Below are 20569 nucleotides of genomic sequence, written 5' to 3' on the forward strand. Positions count from 1 at the left end.
CTCTGCATCCTGCGACTCGATTTGTTTCTAAAATTACGATAATGTATATGTAATAACATCAAAACACCTCTCAATATAATATAATGCAATTCTAAACCACTATACCACAAAATATTCTTGAATGGGCAGGTCAGTCACGTGACCTCAACCCGGTTTAGCATGCATTTATTATGTATAATGTATCAAAAAACAACTGAAAACCGCTACAGAAAAGAAAAAAACCCAGCATCTGTTGGTGTCCGTCACCATTTTAGTGAAATCGAGGGATTATGCTTATAAATTATTTTGTACCTCAAAATTGTGCATATTGTGACCATACATAATGCTGTCATAATGCAATCTCTGCAGTGCAATTAAGATTTGTATTTTAAGAGTTACAGACTATATATATATGTATTTTGAAAGCCTCTATCGAGAATTGGCTACTATATTTTAATCAAGAGGATTAAATTGCACACTTGATTGAAAAAAAAAAAGTATGTTTAAAATGCCCAACATAACCATAACAACTATGAAAAATTCCAATGCAGTTAAATATGCCACATAATAACTTCATCATCTTGTGTGCGCGCTCCCGAGAGGCTTCTACTTTTGTCGACGGTGGTCGACGTAATAAATGCTGTGCACGAGCGGCACCGAGCAGCAGGAGCAGTTGTCATGTGAATCAGCTGGGCCGAACTAGGAAGAAGATAACAACATCGCGGCTCGCTTTTTCGAAATCAAGGTAATGCACATTCTTATCATCCCATGATCGGCCTTGCAGATGATCGCCCCCGTATCTCAAGTATCTCAATTCCCGCAGGCTTTGTGCATTTCGTGACTCATTTGCTCCAAACAGCTAACAGTTAGCCTCGCTAGCTAGATAAAAGTTGGCATGGCCATTAATGCCAGTGGTCCTCTCGCACCGTGAGCCCTCTTTTGATTATTCGTGGACCAGACAACTTTGGCAATTATTACAATAGTGTTTATGTTACGTGAATCTAAATAGAAATACAATCATTTTGCACGGTCGTAAAGATTAGTAGTTGTGGGCCTGTGTGTAGCCACCTTGGTGGGACATTTAAACCCCCACTCGGCTGTGCGCACTCACAAGTTAGCAAAGCGAGCGGCTGGCTTGTATTTGGCTGTTTTATTTTATTTTTTATAGCCATGCCAGTCCTGCTGAGTCGTTGCCACTAAACGCTTGTTTTATAATGAAGCTCAAGAGTTATTTCATGAGCTAGCGAGCTGGGCTATTTTGCTAAGCCATTGCTAGGAATCAAAACAAAACGTAGCATAGTCGGCTAGCCGAGCAGACAACAAAGATGAACCGTGTCGAATAAACTTGGTTGATGGTAAATAGTGAACCTTATTCAGAAATATTATTTAGTTACGTGCCATGATGTTAACACATTTTTTTCTTATTATTGATGTGTCGACTGATGTGATGCACGCTTTAAGGACAAGACGTTACGAGCCGGACAATGGCGTGCAATGTAAACAACATGTAGCAACAGTTAATCGTATTCGAGAGCGATCGTTCGTTGAAGATGTGTTACATAAGCACGTCTGAATCCATTATAATGCGACCCGAGTGGCTGTTTGTCTAAAGTCTCCACAAAAGTAGTAAACGTCGTGTTTCTTTGTTTATGGTGGAATTCAAATCACTTTTGGGAGTGGGGCGGGCGGATGGGACAGCTCCAACAGGGTCCTGTTTGGCATCATAAAATGATTTGAGGCATCATTTGTATGGAACTCTACTGCCACCTGGTGGTGAACTTGCATATGTACCCTATCCGAGAATATCACAACAATCGCCCGGGTATTAAAGTCATAAAAGTAATTTTCTAGGGTTAAACGCTCACCATCTTTACACATTTATTGCACTGCCAGTTTTAAAATCCTAACCAAATAGAAGATTCAAGATCTTCATTTGTCATTTGTTAAGTAAAAACACAACAATAACACTATTCAATGAAATTCTGAAATTTCTATGTTTCTCTACCTATAAAAGGACATAAAAACCAGAACAATCGTGAAAAAAAATAAAATAAAGACAGTGTGAACTTTTGGAGTATTCCACCTGTCCTGTTTTTATTATTCTTTTTTTTTTCTCCCCAGCTTGCATCTGATGAGGCAACATCATGGCGGGAGCAGAGGTGTGTACCCCTGCAAACCCCACTTGCAAAATTATGACCTTCAGGCCCACAATGGAGGAATTCAAGGACTTCAACAAGTACCTAGTTTATATGGAGTCTCAGGGTGCCCAGCGTGCAGGTCTGGCCAAGGTATGCAGACCTCCCCATTTCCTGCCATTTTCCCCAAAAGCAACAGTATAATTTCTCTTTTTTTTCTCTCCAGGTGATTCCTCCTAAAGGTTGGAAGCCTCGCCGTACCTATGATGACATCGACGATTTGATGATCGACGCTCCCATTCAGCAGATGGTGGCTGGCCAGTCAGGCCTTTTCACTCAGTACAACATTCAGAAGAAGCCTCTCAGTGTGCAGGAGTTCAGGCGACTAGCTAACAGCGACATGTGAGTATCCTGACAATCCTGCTGACATCTCTCCATACGTTTCCAACAAAGCTGCCAGAGGTGAAGGATGATCATCGTGTTCTAAACTAGTTGTTTTTCCCCATAGGTACTGTACGCCTCGTTACCTGAACTATGAAGATCTCGAGCGGAAGTACTGGAAGAACCTGACGTTCGTTTCGCCCATATATGGTGCTGACGTCGGCGGCAGCCTCTATGATGAGGTGGGCCGAATGATTTAGAGATGGAAATGCAGTGATGGTTTTAATCCCTTGCTGTTTATATTCTTCTCTGTTTTGTTTCATTTTCTGAGACACCCTTAATAGCCACAAAATGCAGTCATAGCCCATCTAAACATGAAAGTTGTACTGTAATTGGTGTTACCAAGAATTACAAGTGTTCTCAGTCTGTATTTTGCTTTTACTTGCAAGTTGTGAGCTTTTAGGTGACGATTTAGATTCTTGAAACCATTAACCACCAACTTTGAATCTAAAATCACTGTGTCTTAATCTTTTAGGATGTGGAAGAATGGAACATTGGCCACCTGAACTCAATCTTGGACGTCATCGAGGAGGACTGCGGTGTGTCCATCCAGGGCGTCAACACTCCATATCTCTACTTTGGCATGTGGAAAACAACTTTCTCCTGGCACACCGAAGATATGGACCTCTACAGTATCAACTACCTCCACTTTGGAGAGCCCAAGTCCTGGTTAGTGCGTGTTTTATGGTGGATGGACAAAAAGCACTTTATACAGCAAAATGCCATCAAGTTCAACGATAGCACAAATTTTACAACCAAAGAAACACGATTCCAACCTTCACAACAACGTGTACCCCACTTCAATCTCAGAACCACTTACTTAGCCTCGGGGTAGCCACAGTGCTCGTTTTTTAACTATTGATCTTTCAGAGCAATCATTCGAACACAGCAAATGCTTGTTTAATTCTGTCAAGTAAATAGAATTAGGCCATTACAGTCAAATAGAGCCACTCATCAAACTAGTACGGCCAATGCTGCTTAGATTAGGTTGATGCAATGTGATAAATAATTATTGATCAGGCCGCGGGTCTTTGCTTAGGCAGAAACATTGAGTCAATGTGTGTCGCAAGGTTTGTATACAGCGTAAATATTTGGACTTGTGCATGGAGGAAATTAGGTAAAATCACAACAAACATTTCTCTTGTGTCTTGTAGACGACTTAGCAGATTCATTATCTAAGCAGTGGTTGAAGATTTTTTTTTTTGTTTATCCCAGGATAGGGTCAGCTCAAAGATGCATGCCTCGCAAAAGCCCTTTAACTATCACGTCCTTCCTAAGTTTTCTGTGTGAATTCCACATTTTCTTCTTATTAACTTTCATTTACTTTCCACTAGATGGCAGTATTGAATTAGCGATCCCTCTTTGTCCTACTTGTACCACACACACAGGCTCTAAAAATGACTCAATATTGAGAGTGTTTGGAAAGTCACAAGTAATTAATTCTCCATCTGTCTTTTGCTTGATAGGTATGCCATCCCCCCTGAGCATGGGAAGAGACTGGAACGTTTGGCTACAGGTACATTTTCATTTGATTTCACCTTAGTGTTTGAAGTAATCAAGTGAAGATTGAGTAATGGTGTCATTGCGTTTAAACCATGAAAAAAAAAGTGTTTGAATTAGAATGCATGTATTTTGGGTCATTTCTGGAAGAAAATGATTCCCCCCCATTGTCTGAAGTTAATTTTTTTTTTCTTCAAGTAGCTGTGATTCTCAGATTTGTGATTCTGTGATTTGTCACTGTCTTTTAATTTCGTGTGTGTGTGTGTTTTTATCAGGTTTCTTTCCTAACAGCTTCAAGGGATGTGAGGCGTTTCTCCGTCACAAAATGACACTAATCTCCCCTTTTGTGCTGAAGAAGTATGGCATTCCCTTTGACAAGGTGAAAATGACTTTTTATTCTTTAGAGAACAACTTTTCATACCTGTGGATTTCTAATTCCCTTTCACTCGTCATCGCAAAGACAGCAGTGTTTTCTTAAAGTCTTTTTACCATTTCCCACTCTCAAATGCAAACTTTCAGATTACGCAGGAGGCTGGAGAGTTCATGGTCACCTTCCCTTATGGCTATCATGCGGGCTTCAATCACGGTTTCAATTGTGCCGAGTCCACCAACTTTGCAACCATACGATGGATCGAATACGGCAAGAACGCCACACAGGTATCAAATCGGCAGATTGTCATGAAACTGCAGCCCAAATGTTGTAAAATGAAATTATCAGATGTCAAGTGAAATGGAGTTTGTAATTTTATTTTAACATATTTGTTCTTTCTTTCCCCATCTCTAGTGTACTTGCAGTAAGGATACGGTCAAAATATCCATGGAGCCTTTTGTAAAGAGGTTCCAGCCTGACCGCTATGCCAACTGGATGCTGGGCAAAGATTCTTCGCCCATCGACCACACATTGGCCACTCCCAGTACAACACCCGAATTGCAAAGCTGGTTGCAGCGGCGCCGCAAGATGAAATCCGCCAATAAAAGGTATTCTTCTCTTTTTCCACTTGTGGTATATGTCTGATGCTGTTTTTATTTTTTACACCTCTTAAATGTTGTTTTCATTGCTCACACAGTGGCAGCCACTCACGGATGCGTTTAAAACGTCTCCGACCCACAGAGGAACCTGTTGGTCTGCATGGTAGTGCTCTGTGCAGCAGCAGGAGGAAAGGCCTGTGCGGTCCGCCTGGGCCCAAAATGCGACGGTCTGTCCAAGAAACGCCTTGCAAATCAATAAAGCCAGAAGAGGAGCAAGAGCAGGAGAAACACGGGAGAAGAGAGACGAGACAAAGCCAGAGCACACTTCAGCTTTCTGGTAGGACTTTCTTGTAGGTCTTTACATTTGGGTTTTATTTTCTGTTTATATCAATAGAATGTGTCTGTTGACATTTATTGCAGATGAATTTTGTGCAACCTACTCTGCGTCTACAGGTCGCTGCAGGCAGATGTGCGTGGTCAAGGTCAACCGTGTCGAGGGCAACACTTTGGATTTGTCTAACACGGAGCTCCAAAACTCTCAGTCTTGTTCCAGTCCGTCGCCGGCCTCCCCATCAAATCAGGATTTGAAGGCAGAAACTGACACTCATAGTGACCCAGAAGACATCTCAAGGGCTGAGATCAATGATAGGACTTCTGAAGGACTCAAAGATTTAGCTGAGCCACCTCAAACACATCTAGGAATGAACACTTCAGCTCGTTGCCCCTCTGAACCTCAAGACCTCTTAAATTCTCAGGACTGTTCTCCCAGGGTCCCTCCCATGGAGACCGCTACACTCACCCCCCCTTACCGCACAACAAGCACCTCCACCGAGACAGCGATTGGCTCATGTCCTCTTGATTCCGACGCTCAGACAACAAACGTATCGAGTACAGAAAACACGTCAAGCCTCCCAGAACCAAACACTAACAGCAGCATGAACAAAGCATCTGGAATTTGCGCAAACACGAGCGCCGAACCAGAATTAACAATCACTTTTGACCAAAAACACATTGACTCACAATGCACTACAGAGGGGGATTATGATGCAGAAGCCAAGCCAGCAGAGGGAGCTAGTTGCACATCAAGTGCCCCTCCCGCCTCGCCAAGCCGTGACTGCGTGTTAGAAAACAGCAGTTGTGAGCAAAGTGTTTTCCTCCCGTTGTTACAAAGCAGCGCAGTGGATATGCCGCACCTCACTCCAGAGCCAGCAGACACATTTGCAATCTGTCCTTTACCGCCCGTACTGACCCAAGAGATGCCCTCCCTTACCCCAGCTGACGATGGGCTTCCCGCCACCTCCAAATCTTGCACGTACTCTCACCAGTTTGCACCTGTGCTCCAGCGGGAGATGCCAGGAGCTTCTCCCCCCTTGCGTATACTCGAACAGGAAGAGACTGACCCAAGTATCCCCAACGAAACTTCCCATCCGGAACAAATCCACGATTGGCATTTACCGTCTTCAAACAATATTCACATTGCAGAAATTCCAAGGTTAGAAACGGATGTGACTCATCCGGCTGGCGGTGACCGAGACAAAACATCCGATTGTGTTCAGGAAGGTGTTTTAATGTCTGACGGAGATGCCGAAAAGCATGCGGCGATGGGAAACTTTGAAGAGAATGAGGCCTCCTACCAGCTAGCTCAGAGCGTTGCACCCTTAATGGAGCAACATTCCATCTTAGCCGAGTTAGCAACAATTGATAACTCCAAACACCAAGATCAGACAGATTTGCCATTTAGTCAAAACAGTGTTGGGCCGCTTGGGTCTGCTACCTCATCTCATACTGCCTCATCACCTTCTATCCCCAAGCACCGTTACTCCGAATTAGAACTTCACTCTCATTCACCGTGTGCACCCCAAAGTCCACAGGCCGAGCCTCCGTATGACTCCAGCAGCATTTGGAGGACCTTCAACTCACAGGGCCCCGCTGTGCTCATCCAGCCAGAACCTTCCTGCGACTTCACCCATGACCCCATCTCGTACACCGTGTGGACCGAACCCCAGTGCAAAGAAGTCACACATCTGCAGGATCCTGAAGAAGAATTACGTAAGGGCCAAGAGGGGGACTCCGGACCTCTTACTTGGGCTCAGCTCGAGCCCACCTCGCTCCTTTCAGTCACTGCCGCTGAGATTGCGGAGTCACGCGGCTATGAAAGGGAATCCGACGGGGAGTTAGAAAGACGTGTTCTACCTTTGGTGACGGGAGAAGGTGAGCAGGCTGAGATGTCCGAAATGGAGGAAGACGAGTCCGATGAGGACGAAGAGCAGCAAAGCAGTGCCAACGACGAGAGCAGCGGTGACTCATCCGACGAGGAGGAAAGTGATCTCACTGACTCCGAGTGTGATGAATCAGGCTTGGAACCAGGCGAGGTTTGCGCTGTGAGTGTTTTTGTCAAACAGTCCTCTCCCGCATAATGTGTCCGGCTACTGATGAGCATCCTCCTTCTTGTTCATGCCAGTACCCTGCTCTGGCAGTCAAGAGGACCACTAAGAGCTGGCGTCACCCACTCAGGAAACCCACGGCCAGGGCTGTACCCACTGCGGTCAAACATCAGGCCGCCAGTGATGATGGTCAGTACGCACACACTTAAAAGTTCATTGAGGCCTTCTGTTGAGGTTTTGCTTTGAAAAGAGTCAGACATGGCTCATTCTTAATGTGTGGTTTTATGTTGCAAAGCAGGTGGTAGCGAGCCAGAAAGTCATCATCATTTGCCGTCTTCGGTTCAAAAGACAAGTTGGGTTGGATTTGATGGCCCAAAATGATTATTCAACATCAACAGTATAATAGCGTACCATTTCCTTTGTTTAGGTAGTGAGGCCATCAAGAAAATTACCTCACTAAGTTGCCAACAGACTTTTGTCTTTATGCAAATGAACAAGAAATCAAAGTAACGCCAGGGAGCTTTTGTGTTGCTTTTTACAACCACTGAACCATTTCCCCGCTCGCCTCTCCCCATTTTTCACGTTTTATGTCTCCCCAAATGATCCCTCTGACGTCAATGTGTGCATTAAGCAAAAAAAAAAGATTTACCTCGATGTCCCATTATAATAAAATACCTTTGTGATGTATACTCCATTTGTTTTCATGGTTTGGAAGCCGAGGGGCTCTGAATGATCAACTTTAGATGCGCACAAAATCGCATCCCTCATCTCCATGTTAACGTTGAAGGATCAATCATTTAGCCGCGCCGTCTCCGCTGTTTATCCCCGCCGCGCAATATTCTTACCATGAAACCACAACTGACAAGCTTGTTTAATGATGGCACTGGAAGCTGTTTGTCATTTTCTTTCTCATACAGGGTAGCGTATGGAAAGCTTTGTCAGCACAAATGATGGATTACTTGTGACTTAGCAGCAAAACTGTTTTCTTTTTTTTTTTAATAAGTCAGAAGCTGAAAACAAATAAATACTCACTCCCATGTCCGTATGTCCAGATCTCGAACCCCCTGATGCAATCCTCGCAGATGAGGACGAGTCTGAGATTGAAACATGGGCCAGGCCGCTGATCTACCTGTGGCAAAACAGGAAGAGCTGCTTCACAAGCGAGAGGGAATACAACGCTCGTGCCGCCACCATTGAGCCGTATTGTGCTGTATGCACACTCTTCATGCCCTACTATCAGGTACCTAAAATATATCCTCTTATTGTCATGGGCATTGATTGCAAAATGGTCACTATGCATTAACACACCTCAAACATAGCTGTTCTCTAACCTCTGGTCACTCGAGCTGATAAAAGTGAAATCAATATACTGAGATCACTTTGTGTGAGACTAAATGGTCCTCCCCCCAAAAAACTCCATTCATAGGGGATTTTATTTCATACATCAAGGTGGACCTTCAATGGATTTTAGCCATTATTTAAAGCTTGAGTGGATTTTTAATTTTCTATTTTGTCTAACGTCGTAATTATCACCACACAGCTTACTGGCGCCCATGTGAAACTGTTTAATAGTGTTCAATAGGCTGTTGCAAACACATTTTATGGTACTTTGGCATAAAATGTATATATTCTTTCTATCAAGTCTTTGTTGATGTGGAATTAATGCATTTTATGATTTATTCTGATAGCAAATGGCAGCTGTCTGAATCATAATTTGCATCCTCGTCATCACAACAATGGTGATAATCACATTGTTTTGAGCTTGCAATGATCTCATTGAAGAATCATTTTACATTAGTTGCCACCTGCTAAAAGTTTTATTGTAAGAAGGGAGGGATGATATTTCATCATCCACCACTCTAAAAAAAGAAATCCAACGAGCTGATTTCCTATTATAGGGAGAAGACAAAGCAGAGGAGAGTAGCCCCAAAACAGCAGAAGACACATCGGCGTCTTCAACTTCCAAGGAGGATCCTGCGCTTTGTTACCGGGGTCCGAGAAAATCCAGGCCCCTGATACCGGAAATCTGCTTTTCCTTCCGTGAGCAAAACTGCCCTCCAACTCCCACCAATCCTCTGCTGCAAGATGACGGCACCTCCCCTCTGCTTTCCTGTCAAGGATGCTGCCTTCAAGTACACGCAAGTATGTTATCCTCCTGTTGGGATGGAGGCCACTCTAACGTCTCAATGGGAGACCCCCAAAGTCTCTCCGTACTAAAGGTTGAAACGTAGACGCAAGACCCAAATCCTTCATTCATGCACTTTAACTGCAAAAATTTGCACAATTTTTTCCCCCAAAATCTCACGCCCTTATTTAGCCAAACATACACTTTTAAGTCTTCGGCTTAGAATCCCCCTCACCTCAAATATGACATCGCTTATCCTTAAGTCGCTTTCGATTCCTACCGTGTTGATCCCTTCATGTTCTCTCCTGGAGGGTGTAGGTGTTACTTATGCGGTACGTCTGTGTGGAGCTAACCACTGTGTATTCGACACATGTTAAGTTGCTCCACATGCCCGCGGTTAGAGTGTGGGACTGAAGCCTGTGTCATTTGACACTGATGACAAAGCCACAAGTTTGCTTTCAAGAGCATCGCTAAGGACGGGTTGAAGCATCTTTCGCTCTCTGTTGTTACTCGATCTCCGGGAAGGAAAGAGAGGTGAGACAGGACGTTATGCGTGGTTTGGTGATGGATAGCCGAGGGAAAGAACAAAGGCGTACAGTCATACGCAAACTTTGTTTATTACAAATGAAAATCCTCCCCCATAGGTTGAATGTCCAAATCCTCTCTGGTGGTTGAATTTTAACCAACTGCTTGCTTTGAATAGAATCCAATTTGCTTGGATTTAGACCCCCAACACTTATTTTATTTCATGACACATTTGTAACCAAGGACGTAGATCAAAACTCAAGAAAACAAAATTGACACAAAATGGCCGCTTTCATATTGTTTATGATTTTGTCGTGGCAGTCGGCCATGCTGTATGGGTTACATATACATGTTGCGGCGAGGAGTTTGGGGTTGGGAGACATGGCGGCGTGGGGTCTCTTGTCTTGTCACGCAAAGCGCTCTGATATATGTAAATCACAAATATATATATCAGACAACAGACGAGAGCCATACGTTGTTGTTGGCATACATTTTTATTTTATCCATCTGGCCGTAAAGATGCTGTCGCAATGGAACTCTTGTGTCTCTTTAGTGTTTGACAATGCTATCAATTTTGGGACACTGGTGTTAACCTGACTTATTTTTTCAAAGAATTGTGCCCATAATAAATAAAGTTGCATGAATCTATTCCTGTCACTGGAGCTGTGCAATATGGATTGTTTATATCCTGGTATAGGCAATTCTATTTTGTCCTATTTTTCTCCATTTATTTACAAAATATAGAATCTTACTGTCACACTTTTATTTTCATAGTTTGGTAGTGCGATTTTATAATCGGATGTTACTAATTCTGTTGACGGGAACAAACTAGTTGGATTCAAAGATTCTGCGTCTCTACTACTTTTCTCTTGTTTTCTTTTTAGTCTAAAATGGCTAACATTCCGCTCAACATGTCCCATAACCATAATAACTTAACAATGGAAACCCCCTAAATAAACAAAATAAATGTCAAAAGGGGTGTGTCAAACCACACAGGTCGTTTCACGTCGCAAAAATGCAAAAAGTTAACCACTAATGTGAAATTATATTTACACACTCAACTTTGGAGAGATAACAAGCGGAGAAGTGTACGATTGCATCATCGATTTAGCATCCAAATGAACACAAAGCTGTTGTTTTTAAGGTAAAGTGACCCCGTTTTGTAGCTGCGCTAACATTCTCTCAATTAGGGACCATCGATCCGCAGTTCCCCTGTTCAAAGTCTCAGGAAACAATGTCTTATTTTCTTCTGTCAATGTGTCTGGCGAACGATTTCCTATTCTCTATCAAGTGTTTCGTTCTTTGTAATAGACTCGCACTTTAAAGTGGATCCCCCCCCCTATTTTCCACTTAAAAACTGAAAAGCAAGTTAGTCAGAAGCAAAAAAAAAAAAACCCCTATGTAAGAGAATTTCAAAACATTTGAGAAAACTTAGCTGTCCGAGAGCATTACTCTCAAGTTTGTGGCATGACATTGTTTGTCCTTAACCACGTGCAAATTGAGGGGAGCCTTACGGGAAATCCCTTGTAAGTATATATTAATAGCTGAATGACCTTTCAAAGGAACATTGACTAAGTTAATGTCACGCGGTTTGTATATTTTGGAGCTGAAGTAAATAATTCCAACTTCCATTAGGTTGCTACGGTGTTGCAGCGGACGACGCCGGCGACCTTTGGTCCTGCGATCGCTGCGCGGAAGGCATCATCGCAGCAGTAAGTGTTTTTAACAACAGCACTTGACCCAGATGCTTTTTCCCAAGTATTTCAGTCGAGATTTCTAAACCCTCAAGATATAACTCTCACCTTTCCTTTCACAAATATGTCACAAGTTGTTTATTCTGTGTGTTACCCGACAAAATAAGCCTCAAATCATCGTGGGTGCACCTTTTTGATATGAGCAGAATAAAAGAAGCTAACTCTTTCAACCTTTTGGAAGTGAATCCCTTTCAACATGAAATGATTTTCCACAAACCCGACTCCGAGCCACACATGAAAGCAGCCCAGTTAAAACCTTCTTTTGCTCTCTCGTCTCTCTCTTAATATTTCCTCAGGAATGCTGTTTGTGTAACCTCAGAGGCGGGGCACTGAAGAAAACCCAAAATGACAAGTGAGACAAGCTTTGGTTGTGCGATTAGCTCAGCGTCTCCCATCCCCAAAGCACGCACACAATAAGTGTATTCATTTGTTTGTGTCACGTGTAGGTGGGCCCACATCATGTGCGCAGTCGCACTGCCGGAGGCGAGGTTCACCAACGAAGTCAAGCGGGGTCCCATTGACACCAGCCGGATCCCTATTCAGCGACACAAACTGGTGAGGAGCTCTCGCTTGCACACACACAGACCGAGCGAGCGAGCGCTGGGATTCCCCAGGTCCTTAAGGACAGGCTCGGTCTAATTAATGAATTGTTCACAGCTCCAATTAACAACGTGAGACGAACATGCCCGCACTCAAAGTGAGATAATTAACCACCGGTGGGTGCGAGCGGGGGCTCGTGTTAGTGCAAATGTCCGTAAGTGTGTTTGGACTGTGCTTGCATCTGCTGCGCGGGCCTGAGTGTGTGTGTGTGTTTGCTTAATGACAGCGCCGCAGTGTGTCTCAGCAGACTTGACATGTTGCCACCGTAGTTAGCCTTGTGCTCCGGGCGGCACGATAGCTCAACACAGAGAAACGAAGTGATGAGGTCCCTTCCTCTGTTCAAGTGGATAACCGCGCTGAACCCTGCCTGCTCATTTCAGCTTGAATTAGAGTCTCTGAAGGGAGTATTATCGTATATAAAGATCATCTTAAGGTTGCAAGTACAATCGTATAATGATAGAGAAACAGAAAGAAGTGCTTTCCACATCTCTGTTCATGTTGGAATTTGCATTCAATAATCACCCAAAATGACAAATGTGCATTTATACTACTGTATGTTACAATTATTTTATTGTACTGTGAATGACTTAAAGATATAGCAGGGAAGAAATTTAATTGAAATTAAATGTATTAATTCATTTATTCAGGCCTTATAAAATGTCTTCAATCGTCAAATTAATTACGCATTGTCTGATCATTTTTGGTGCTGGCTTATGGTGTGCCCAAGCGTATACAAGAGAACTCTGTTAGCGCTGATGCTAGCTGTGTTCACACGCCACTATGTGACTAATACTAGAAGGAAAAAAAAAAAACTAAATCTTCTGACATACTATACAGTGGTTAGACCATGATAAAATGAAAAAACAACAACAAAGGGACTGTAATGTTAATGCTTGTGCAAATGCCAAGGTTCCGTTTTGACCACAAATGGCACGGCAAACATGACCACGAAGCAAATCTTATAAGTCCTCGTCTCGCCATATTGTTTTATTAAATTTGCTAAAATTATGAATGTCATACCTTCGATTGTTTAGTCTGTTCATTCAAAATCCACCATGTGTTTGGAGGCCAGCACTGGACCCGTTGCCCCCCGAGCACCCCACCGCATTCATAATTTACTGTAACTCAACACACACTCACAGTAGCGCACCGGCGCACATCCATAATTTACTGTGGGAATGTTCTTAACGCATGGCTCAACACAAGCACCCGAATACACCCCAGAGAGGACACGGGCAAAGTGGGCTAGGCTCAAACATGTGATGATGATAACGTTCTCACACTAACTCGGAGGTCTCATACACAATGTTTTTCGAACCATTACTTCACACTGATAAGCATCTGCTCAGAGACAAAGCCGCCCTCTTACACACGCGTCATTGGTTGCATGCCAGTCACATTCTTGTCACGCTGGCTTCAATAGGTAGATGTGATGCTCTGGCCAGCACTTCCAACACAGCCGTCCATAATGGAGGAGGTGTGGGAAAAAGGCTTCAGGAAATGTAGGCCAAGTTTGTAGTCATCAAGCAAGCACGGACGTAGCTGACGTCGTCCTGTTCACTAATAGATGTGCAAAGCAAAGGAGACCACATTAACTCATTCAATGCCGGTGACAGATTTATTCGTCAAAGATTTGTTTTAATAGGAGAAATGCGTAAATGTGAGTGTTTTATACAAAGTATTTTTGTTAACGTTTGGCTGACTTTGCGGAGCTTCTTTCTGTATGTAGTCATTTCCGAATACCCGGTGATGGTGAAAGGCAAAGGCCAGGTCTACTGTTGAGCAGCTAGGCTTCAAAAAGTCTTGTGAAGAAAATGCACGTGAGCTAACAGAGGCACTCATTAGTGCTATAATGGCAGGATGTCGTCATTTTTTCCCCTCTTAGTGGGAGAGCGCGGAAACTGCCACAGCGACGGGCTTGGAACTTGATGGGCTGTTTAGTGCACCAAAGTGGCCAGTAGGTGCGAGTGTGTTTGGGCGCATGTACATGATAATCAGTCACGTTCGTGTGCCGGATGGTTGCGGTAACTCGGGCTGATGTCATCTGATTATTCTAATTAGGGGCTTTCCTTCGATTGTAACGCTGGAACAAGACGTTTGCGCGGACAGCATTGCCGCTTGACTCTCTTTCTCGTCCATTTGTTTATGTACACGGTGGTTTAAAATGACGTTAGGGATTCAAGGCACGACCGCAAGCTGACTCATTTTATTGTCTTTTAATTTGTTTTTGCTGTTGCTCATTCTCGAGCACTCTCAAATGAAATGCAAAGCAGCCGTTTAGCCCATTTTAGAGACCACACGGTTGATGATGTTTTGGTGCAACACAAGGAGTCGGTGACAGAGTTTAAGATAAGACTGAGCACTGTGCCTGGCTTTGTAAACTGAATTGAATTGAAGAACAAGTTATGTTCCCTGCGACTGTCAATCAGGTTTGCAGTAAGAACCGCCAATGATGAAATGTGTTCTTCATTTCTTGAGTAAGTCATGAAAGAAAAATACAAATTGGAGGCAAACTTGAACCTTTTAACATTTATCAGGTTTGTTCTGCAAAAAGCAAATCGGATTAGTTTTGGCAACAGGTGAGAGGTTTTGAGGATTGTAACATCACATGCAAACATTCCATGATCATTGATGTTGGTAAAATCACAATGTCCTTATATTCAATTAAGTTTGACCCTTAAAAAATCTATTTGTAAAACTATTTGGTACAGCACATACAGTAACATGCAATGGGCTTTAGCCATTATGAGATTTAAATGATTAATCTTGCTGAATTATGATTTTTTTTTTCTAGGGAGGACAAAAATAGACTTTGTGACGCAAAGCAAAATAGCTGCCATTTCCATGCTTTTATTGTGAAAAATTATTCACAGTGCAAATATTAGTGGAGGACTGCTGAAGATTTAGCTACACTTTTCCTTGGACCATTTACACCCCTCTAAAAGATTTTGTCTACCTTTTTTATATTTTTTCAATAGAATTCACTTTTTATTGTTAAGTTGCAGAGAAAATGTCATTTAAAAATACTCAGGTGGCCTCAGATTTATATTTGGCTGATGAAATGAGATGTTCGGGGTGAGCCGTTGACAGCCTGCTGTGGTCTGTGTGTGTTCACAGAAGTGCATCTATTGTCGTAAGCGCTGGGCGGGGAAGCGGCAGGCAGGTGCGTGCATCCAGTGCTCGTGTGGCCGGTGTCCCACCTCTTTTCACGTGACCTGTGGCCACGCCGCCGGGGTTGTCATGGAGCCTGATGATTGGCCGTATGTGGTGTCAATCACCTGCCATAGACACCAGTCGCGGAACTCTTCGGCTGTAAGTTAACGTTTAGGACGGTCACGTTGGCATAAGACTAATTTAACAGTTAACATTAAATAGAAAGAAGTATTGGGATCCAGAAAACAAGAACTGTTTTGGGATTCTTAAAATTTGAATGAAACCTACTTTTGATCCCTTAAATGAGAATGATTTAAGCTGACCAGAAGTGATTTTTGCAGAGGTACAGAACTTAACTTTTTGAGTTTCTATAATTGTCCATATATTCAGCAATGGCTTTTTTCTGCTTTATTAGAAGCAACGAGCGTCTCAAGCGTCCATCTCGCTGGGCCAGACTGTCATCTCCAAGCATAAAAACCTGCGCTACTACAGCTCCAAGGTCACGGAGATCACCTCCCAGATGTTCTACGAGGTCATGTTTGATGATGGCTCCTTCTCCAATGATACCTACCCCGAGGACATAGTGGTGAGGATGTCTTTAATTAAGTCTATATTGGAAAAATAGCCTACCTCTTCTTCAAACTATATAAGATTCTACAAAAATGGGACTCATGGGAAAAAAATCTTCCCTTGCATTTAGTTAATGAGGAGCTAGTCCAAAATGGGCATCTACGTACACAAGGAGATGTCTAAAGTTAAAATAAATCAGGGGTGCTGGTTAACTTTTCCTTTAAAATGATCCTGCTTCTTTTTTCATGCACTCGCTGAGACTGATTATTATTTGTGTTTTGTACTTTTAGAGCAGAGATTGTGTCAACTTGGGTCCTCCCGAAGTCGGAGAAGCCGTTCAAGTGAAATGGCCCGATGGGCTCTTCTACGGCGCCAAATATTTGGGATCCAATGTGTCCTACATGTGCCAGGTATGATGCAAAGAAATGACCCACTAACACACTTACCTTCCTCTTCTTATTTCCTCTGCAAATGCAAAAGTTGTGTCTCGCATGGAGTCGAGGGAGTGCCGGCGAACTAGTTGAACTCCCTCGACATGGGAGCCATCGTGACTCCGCCGACATCTTGAGGACCATGTGAGACTAGCTGGAGGGAGAGAAAAGACACCAGACGCTGCAGCGAGAAATGAAAGCGCTAAAGCCGCCGTGCTAGCGAGCGCTGATGGGAAGAGCGAGCCGAGGATGAGAAGGATGTGACGACGTGCATTATTCAAACTCACTGAAATATTCACCAGGCTCCGACTCGTGCGGCCCCCCACTTAAAGCTTTATTTAGACCAGCTGGGCGTCAAACGTTAGTTATGCGCTAATGCTTCCGTGACGCACTCGCTCGCACAAGTTGAGATTTGGTGAAAGTTAACTTTAAGGACTTCTTTTCAGTGTCTAATAGTTTCCCATTTTTCCTTTTCCCCGCGTGTGTCAGGTGGAGTTTGAAGATGGCTCTCAGGTGTTGGCAAAAAGAGACGACATCTATACGTTGGACGAAGATCTGCCTAAAAAGGTGAAGCGTCGACTTGTAAGTATTATGTCACATAAGGCAAGGGAACCTATAAATTGCAACACAATAGGAAAGGGGAGGGGCAGGTGACAATCCTCTGAACAACACTTTCATTATAAAATTAAAATTCTTGGCCGAGTTGGTCTTATCATTCACTCCCACAGCTCCCCCTCGGTTGTCATAGTAACAACATGCAACACTTAAGTTGCGTCAGAATAAGAGCCGTTTCGAAATGTGAAAAAAATGCATTGCATGATTCGTTTATTTCCATTGGGAGAAATGGATTCTCACGGGTTAGTGGAACAGACTGTGTCTGACCTCCTGAGGTTTTAGTGTGTTTTGTGTTTGAAGACATGACCGGTTAATTGAAGCTTCCTTTCCACTTTGTGCATTGCCAGTCCACAGCCTCCAGCATGCGTTTCCAAGACGCCTTCTTCACCACGCAAGGGGAGAGGAAACGGCAGCGTACGCCCAATTCACGCTTCCAGAAGGACTACGTGGCACTGCCGGACCTCCGCGCCACTGCCAAAAGCTCATGGGAGCAACACAAAGGGAAAGAAAAGTGACGGGGGCCCTGACAGACCAATGAATGCACTGAGGTCACAGTCCATGCGTAGGCGTGTGTGAGTGTTTGCGTGTGTGCTTGAGATGATATTTTTTGGACTGTAAACAATTTCCCAGATTTTCTTGTGAGCAGCAAAGGGGGCGCAGAGAGGGAGCGGGTTTGACTCGTCTGTAGTTTCAAATGCATTTGTAAATTAATTCTACTTTGATTGTTGGGGAGGATGTCGTCTACTCAGCCGCCTCCTTGTGCTTTCACATCCGTCAGGGAGCAAACTGTGACTTTACACTTGTCGCAAGGTTTTGTTTTTACATGAGAAATGTAAAGTGGTTTTCCTTAACAGCTTGCCCATGGAGGTTTGTTATTTTTAAGCTTTGATTTGGATCTTTTCTGCACCTTGCTTGTAGTATTTCCCTTGTGTGTCATTGTTTCCCCATCGCATGTTTAACACTGTCGCTAAGCTGCGCCAACATGGCTTCCCCTCTACTCTTGTGAGTCACTTGAGTATATTTTAATGATTCTGTTCGGATTCATTCGTGACGAAAATACATGCACACTGAGATTATGAATTAAAAAAAAACAAAACAAAACAGTGATTGTTCTTGAGAGACAGGAAGCCATGCCTGCGCGGGCCTGATTAAATGAGAAATGCTACTCTGTTGAATGAAATTATTTAAATTTGTATTTATTTTTGTGCTTGCTATAGTTGAACTATTGCTAACTGCTGTAAGGAAAGCAAAATAAAATGTTTTTTTAATTGCCAACGCGTATGCCTTTTTTTGTGGAGCTTGCACTAGACACGAGGTGATCGTAGGACAAGGAAATATGTTCTACATGTGCGACCATTCGTGAAAAAAAACATAATTATGTAAATCCATACATCAGTTAGGCATGGTGATTTAAGTGACTGAAAAGCCACAGTTCTTTGTTTCTTTATGACGACGTCCCTCAATGTCTTGCCAGAAACAGTGTTCATCCACCCTTACCTTTTACACAGAACCCAATGAAGTCAAAGTCAAAGTCAGCTTTATTGTCAATCTCTCCACATGTCACAACACACAAAGAGACCGAGATTACGTTTTTCTCTATCCCACGGTGACGAGACACATAACACGATAGACATACAAGTACGCGACACAATATAAAAACAAGAAGGCAAAAATTCAAACAATCAATAGTAAGAGTGATGAATAAATAATAAACAGATAACACAATAAATAAGAGGAGCAAAACGGAGCCAGCAAGCATAGCGCAAAAGTAAAAAAACATCATAAACAAAAAGGCAGCCAAAAAGTGAGATAATGCCTTTTACATTTGCTGGGAAAATAAAACGTGAACAGTTAGTGGGCCACTTGGGCATTATACCTGGCACTGAAGACATTCTTTTGATTAAACCCACCAGCCCAGATTTTAGAAGATCGCAACTTAGTCTTAGCTCAATAAAGGTTGTGTAACACTGTTGAAAGGTCTTGAGGCAGCAGAGAGTTGTTAAAGAATTTAAATTGAGCTCAGCTTAAGGGCTTCACAATGGAAACCCATGTCAGGAATCTCATATTCAATTATCAGCTCTAGGATGTCAGATGCTAATGCGTCTATCCCCAAGGTATCTTCACCCTATTCTTGCAATCAACTGAAAAGTACTTTGTTTCCTTGGGACTGACTGACTGGTGACCAGTCCAGCATGTCGACAGCCTATTGCCGATATCGTCGATATCGCAGTTATTGTCGATATCGTCGTTCTCTACGCCGGATCTGCCTGCATATCTGTTGACGCGGCAATAATTTGTCCTCCTGACGTTTGATTTTACTCCAATGTGAATCCTTCTGATAGTTCCCTAATTCCCTTGAAGGAATACGACTCGATGGAATCAATTAAATGTTTCATAGAAGATAACATCAGTGTTGGCCTACTTACATTCCTAATCTCTGAGCAGTTCTCCTTTTGGAGAAAAAAAAAATCTATGAAGGTGCAAGTGAAGATCCTCTCCCACATGTTTTCAATCCACCAACTTTTACATCTACCAGATGTCCAATAACACACATATGGTTTTAGGATTGGCTGTGGTCTTTTTGAATACTTGTCTGAATTTGTGTGTAGTCATCATTCCTCTGCAGGTTGTTCTACGTTCATGGCCTCTTCTTGGAACTCTTATCATGTCTTTGCCTCATTCAATTTCGACATTCCTTTGCAGCACTGGAGAAAATAAAATATAATAAAATAAAAATCAATAAAATAATCGAAAAACGTGTTTTTTAAATCAAATAATCAAAAATCATGGTCAAAGCTTCACGGAAAGTGAAAAGTGGTCAAAGGTCACAGGTGTCAAGCTCTAGTCCTCGGGGCCGCGTTCCCATATGTTTTCCAAGTGACCCTCGTTAAGCGCACCTGCGTGAAAAGTTTTAGCTCATTTCATGTTCTGCAGGAGCATGATATTTTCCTAATAAAGTGGCCTGTTATTAGGTACACTTGAAAATGGCGGTGTACCTAATGGAGTGTCCGTGTGATTCCCTCGTTAAGTGCACCTGCGTGAAAAGTTTTAGCTCAATTCATGTTCTGCAGGAGCTAAAACTTTTCACGCAGGTGCGCTTAACGAGGGTCACTTGGAAAACATATTGGAACGTGGCCCCTCGAAGACTGGAGGTCGACACCCCTGGTATAAGTGAAAGTGCCACACCCGCCCTCACCCCCACTTTCTGATTGGCTGTTTGATCTGTGACGTCACCTGGACACTCCGTTAGGTACACCGCTATTTCCAAGTGTACCTAATAACAGGCCAGTTCATTAGGGAAAAATCATGGCCAAAGCTTAACTGAAAGTGAAAAGGGCCACACCCGCCCTCAGCCCCACTTTCTGATTGGATAAAACGGAGATTTGAA

General features: G+C 43.1%; 1 protein-coding gene across 4 annotated transcripts; it reads left to right on the forward strand.

Moving 5' to 3' along the window:
- The first annotated feature begins 591 nt into the window (after positions 1-591).
- On the forward strand, positions 592-18456 carry kdm4c (lysine (K)-specific demethylase 4C). Of its 4 annotated transcripts, none has more exons than XM_061274386.1 (22): positions 592-724; positions 2101-2267; positions 2341-2516; positions 2623-2737; positions 3031-3224; positions 4022-4071; positions 4331-4434; positions 4575-4712; positions 4840-5033; positions 5123-5361; positions 5445-7405; positions 7486-7597; positions 8461-8648; positions 9307-9550; positions 11694-11770; positions 12109-12164; positions 12259-12367; positions 15530-15724; positions 15981-16151; positions 16426-16545; positions 17056-17148; positions 17529-18456. In XM_061274386.1, exons 2-22 carry the CDS (start codon positions 2124-2126, stop codon positions 17694-17696), a joined length of 4848 nt encoding a protein of 1615 aa, XP_061130370.1. In that variant the 5' UTR covers positions 592-724; positions 2101-2123; the 3' UTR covers positions 17697-18456. The 4 variants fall into 4 exon arrangements, with proteins under 4 accessions (XP_061130370.1, XP_061130371.1, XP_061130372.1 ...); XM_061274387.1 differs by having other exon boundaries at positions 17056-17133; XM_061274388.1 differs by having other exon boundaries at positions 5478-7405.
- Positions 18457-20569: the final 2113 nt, after the last annotated feature.

The sequence above is a fragment of the Syngnathus typhle genome, linkage group LG3 (assembly GCF_033458585.1).
Source record: "Syngnathus typhle isolate RoL2023-S1 ecotype Sweden linkage group LG3, RoL_Styp_1.0, whole genome shotgun sequence".
NCBI lineage: Eukaryota > Metazoa > Chordata > Actinopteri > Syngnathiformes > Syngnathidae > Syngnathus > Syngnathus typhle.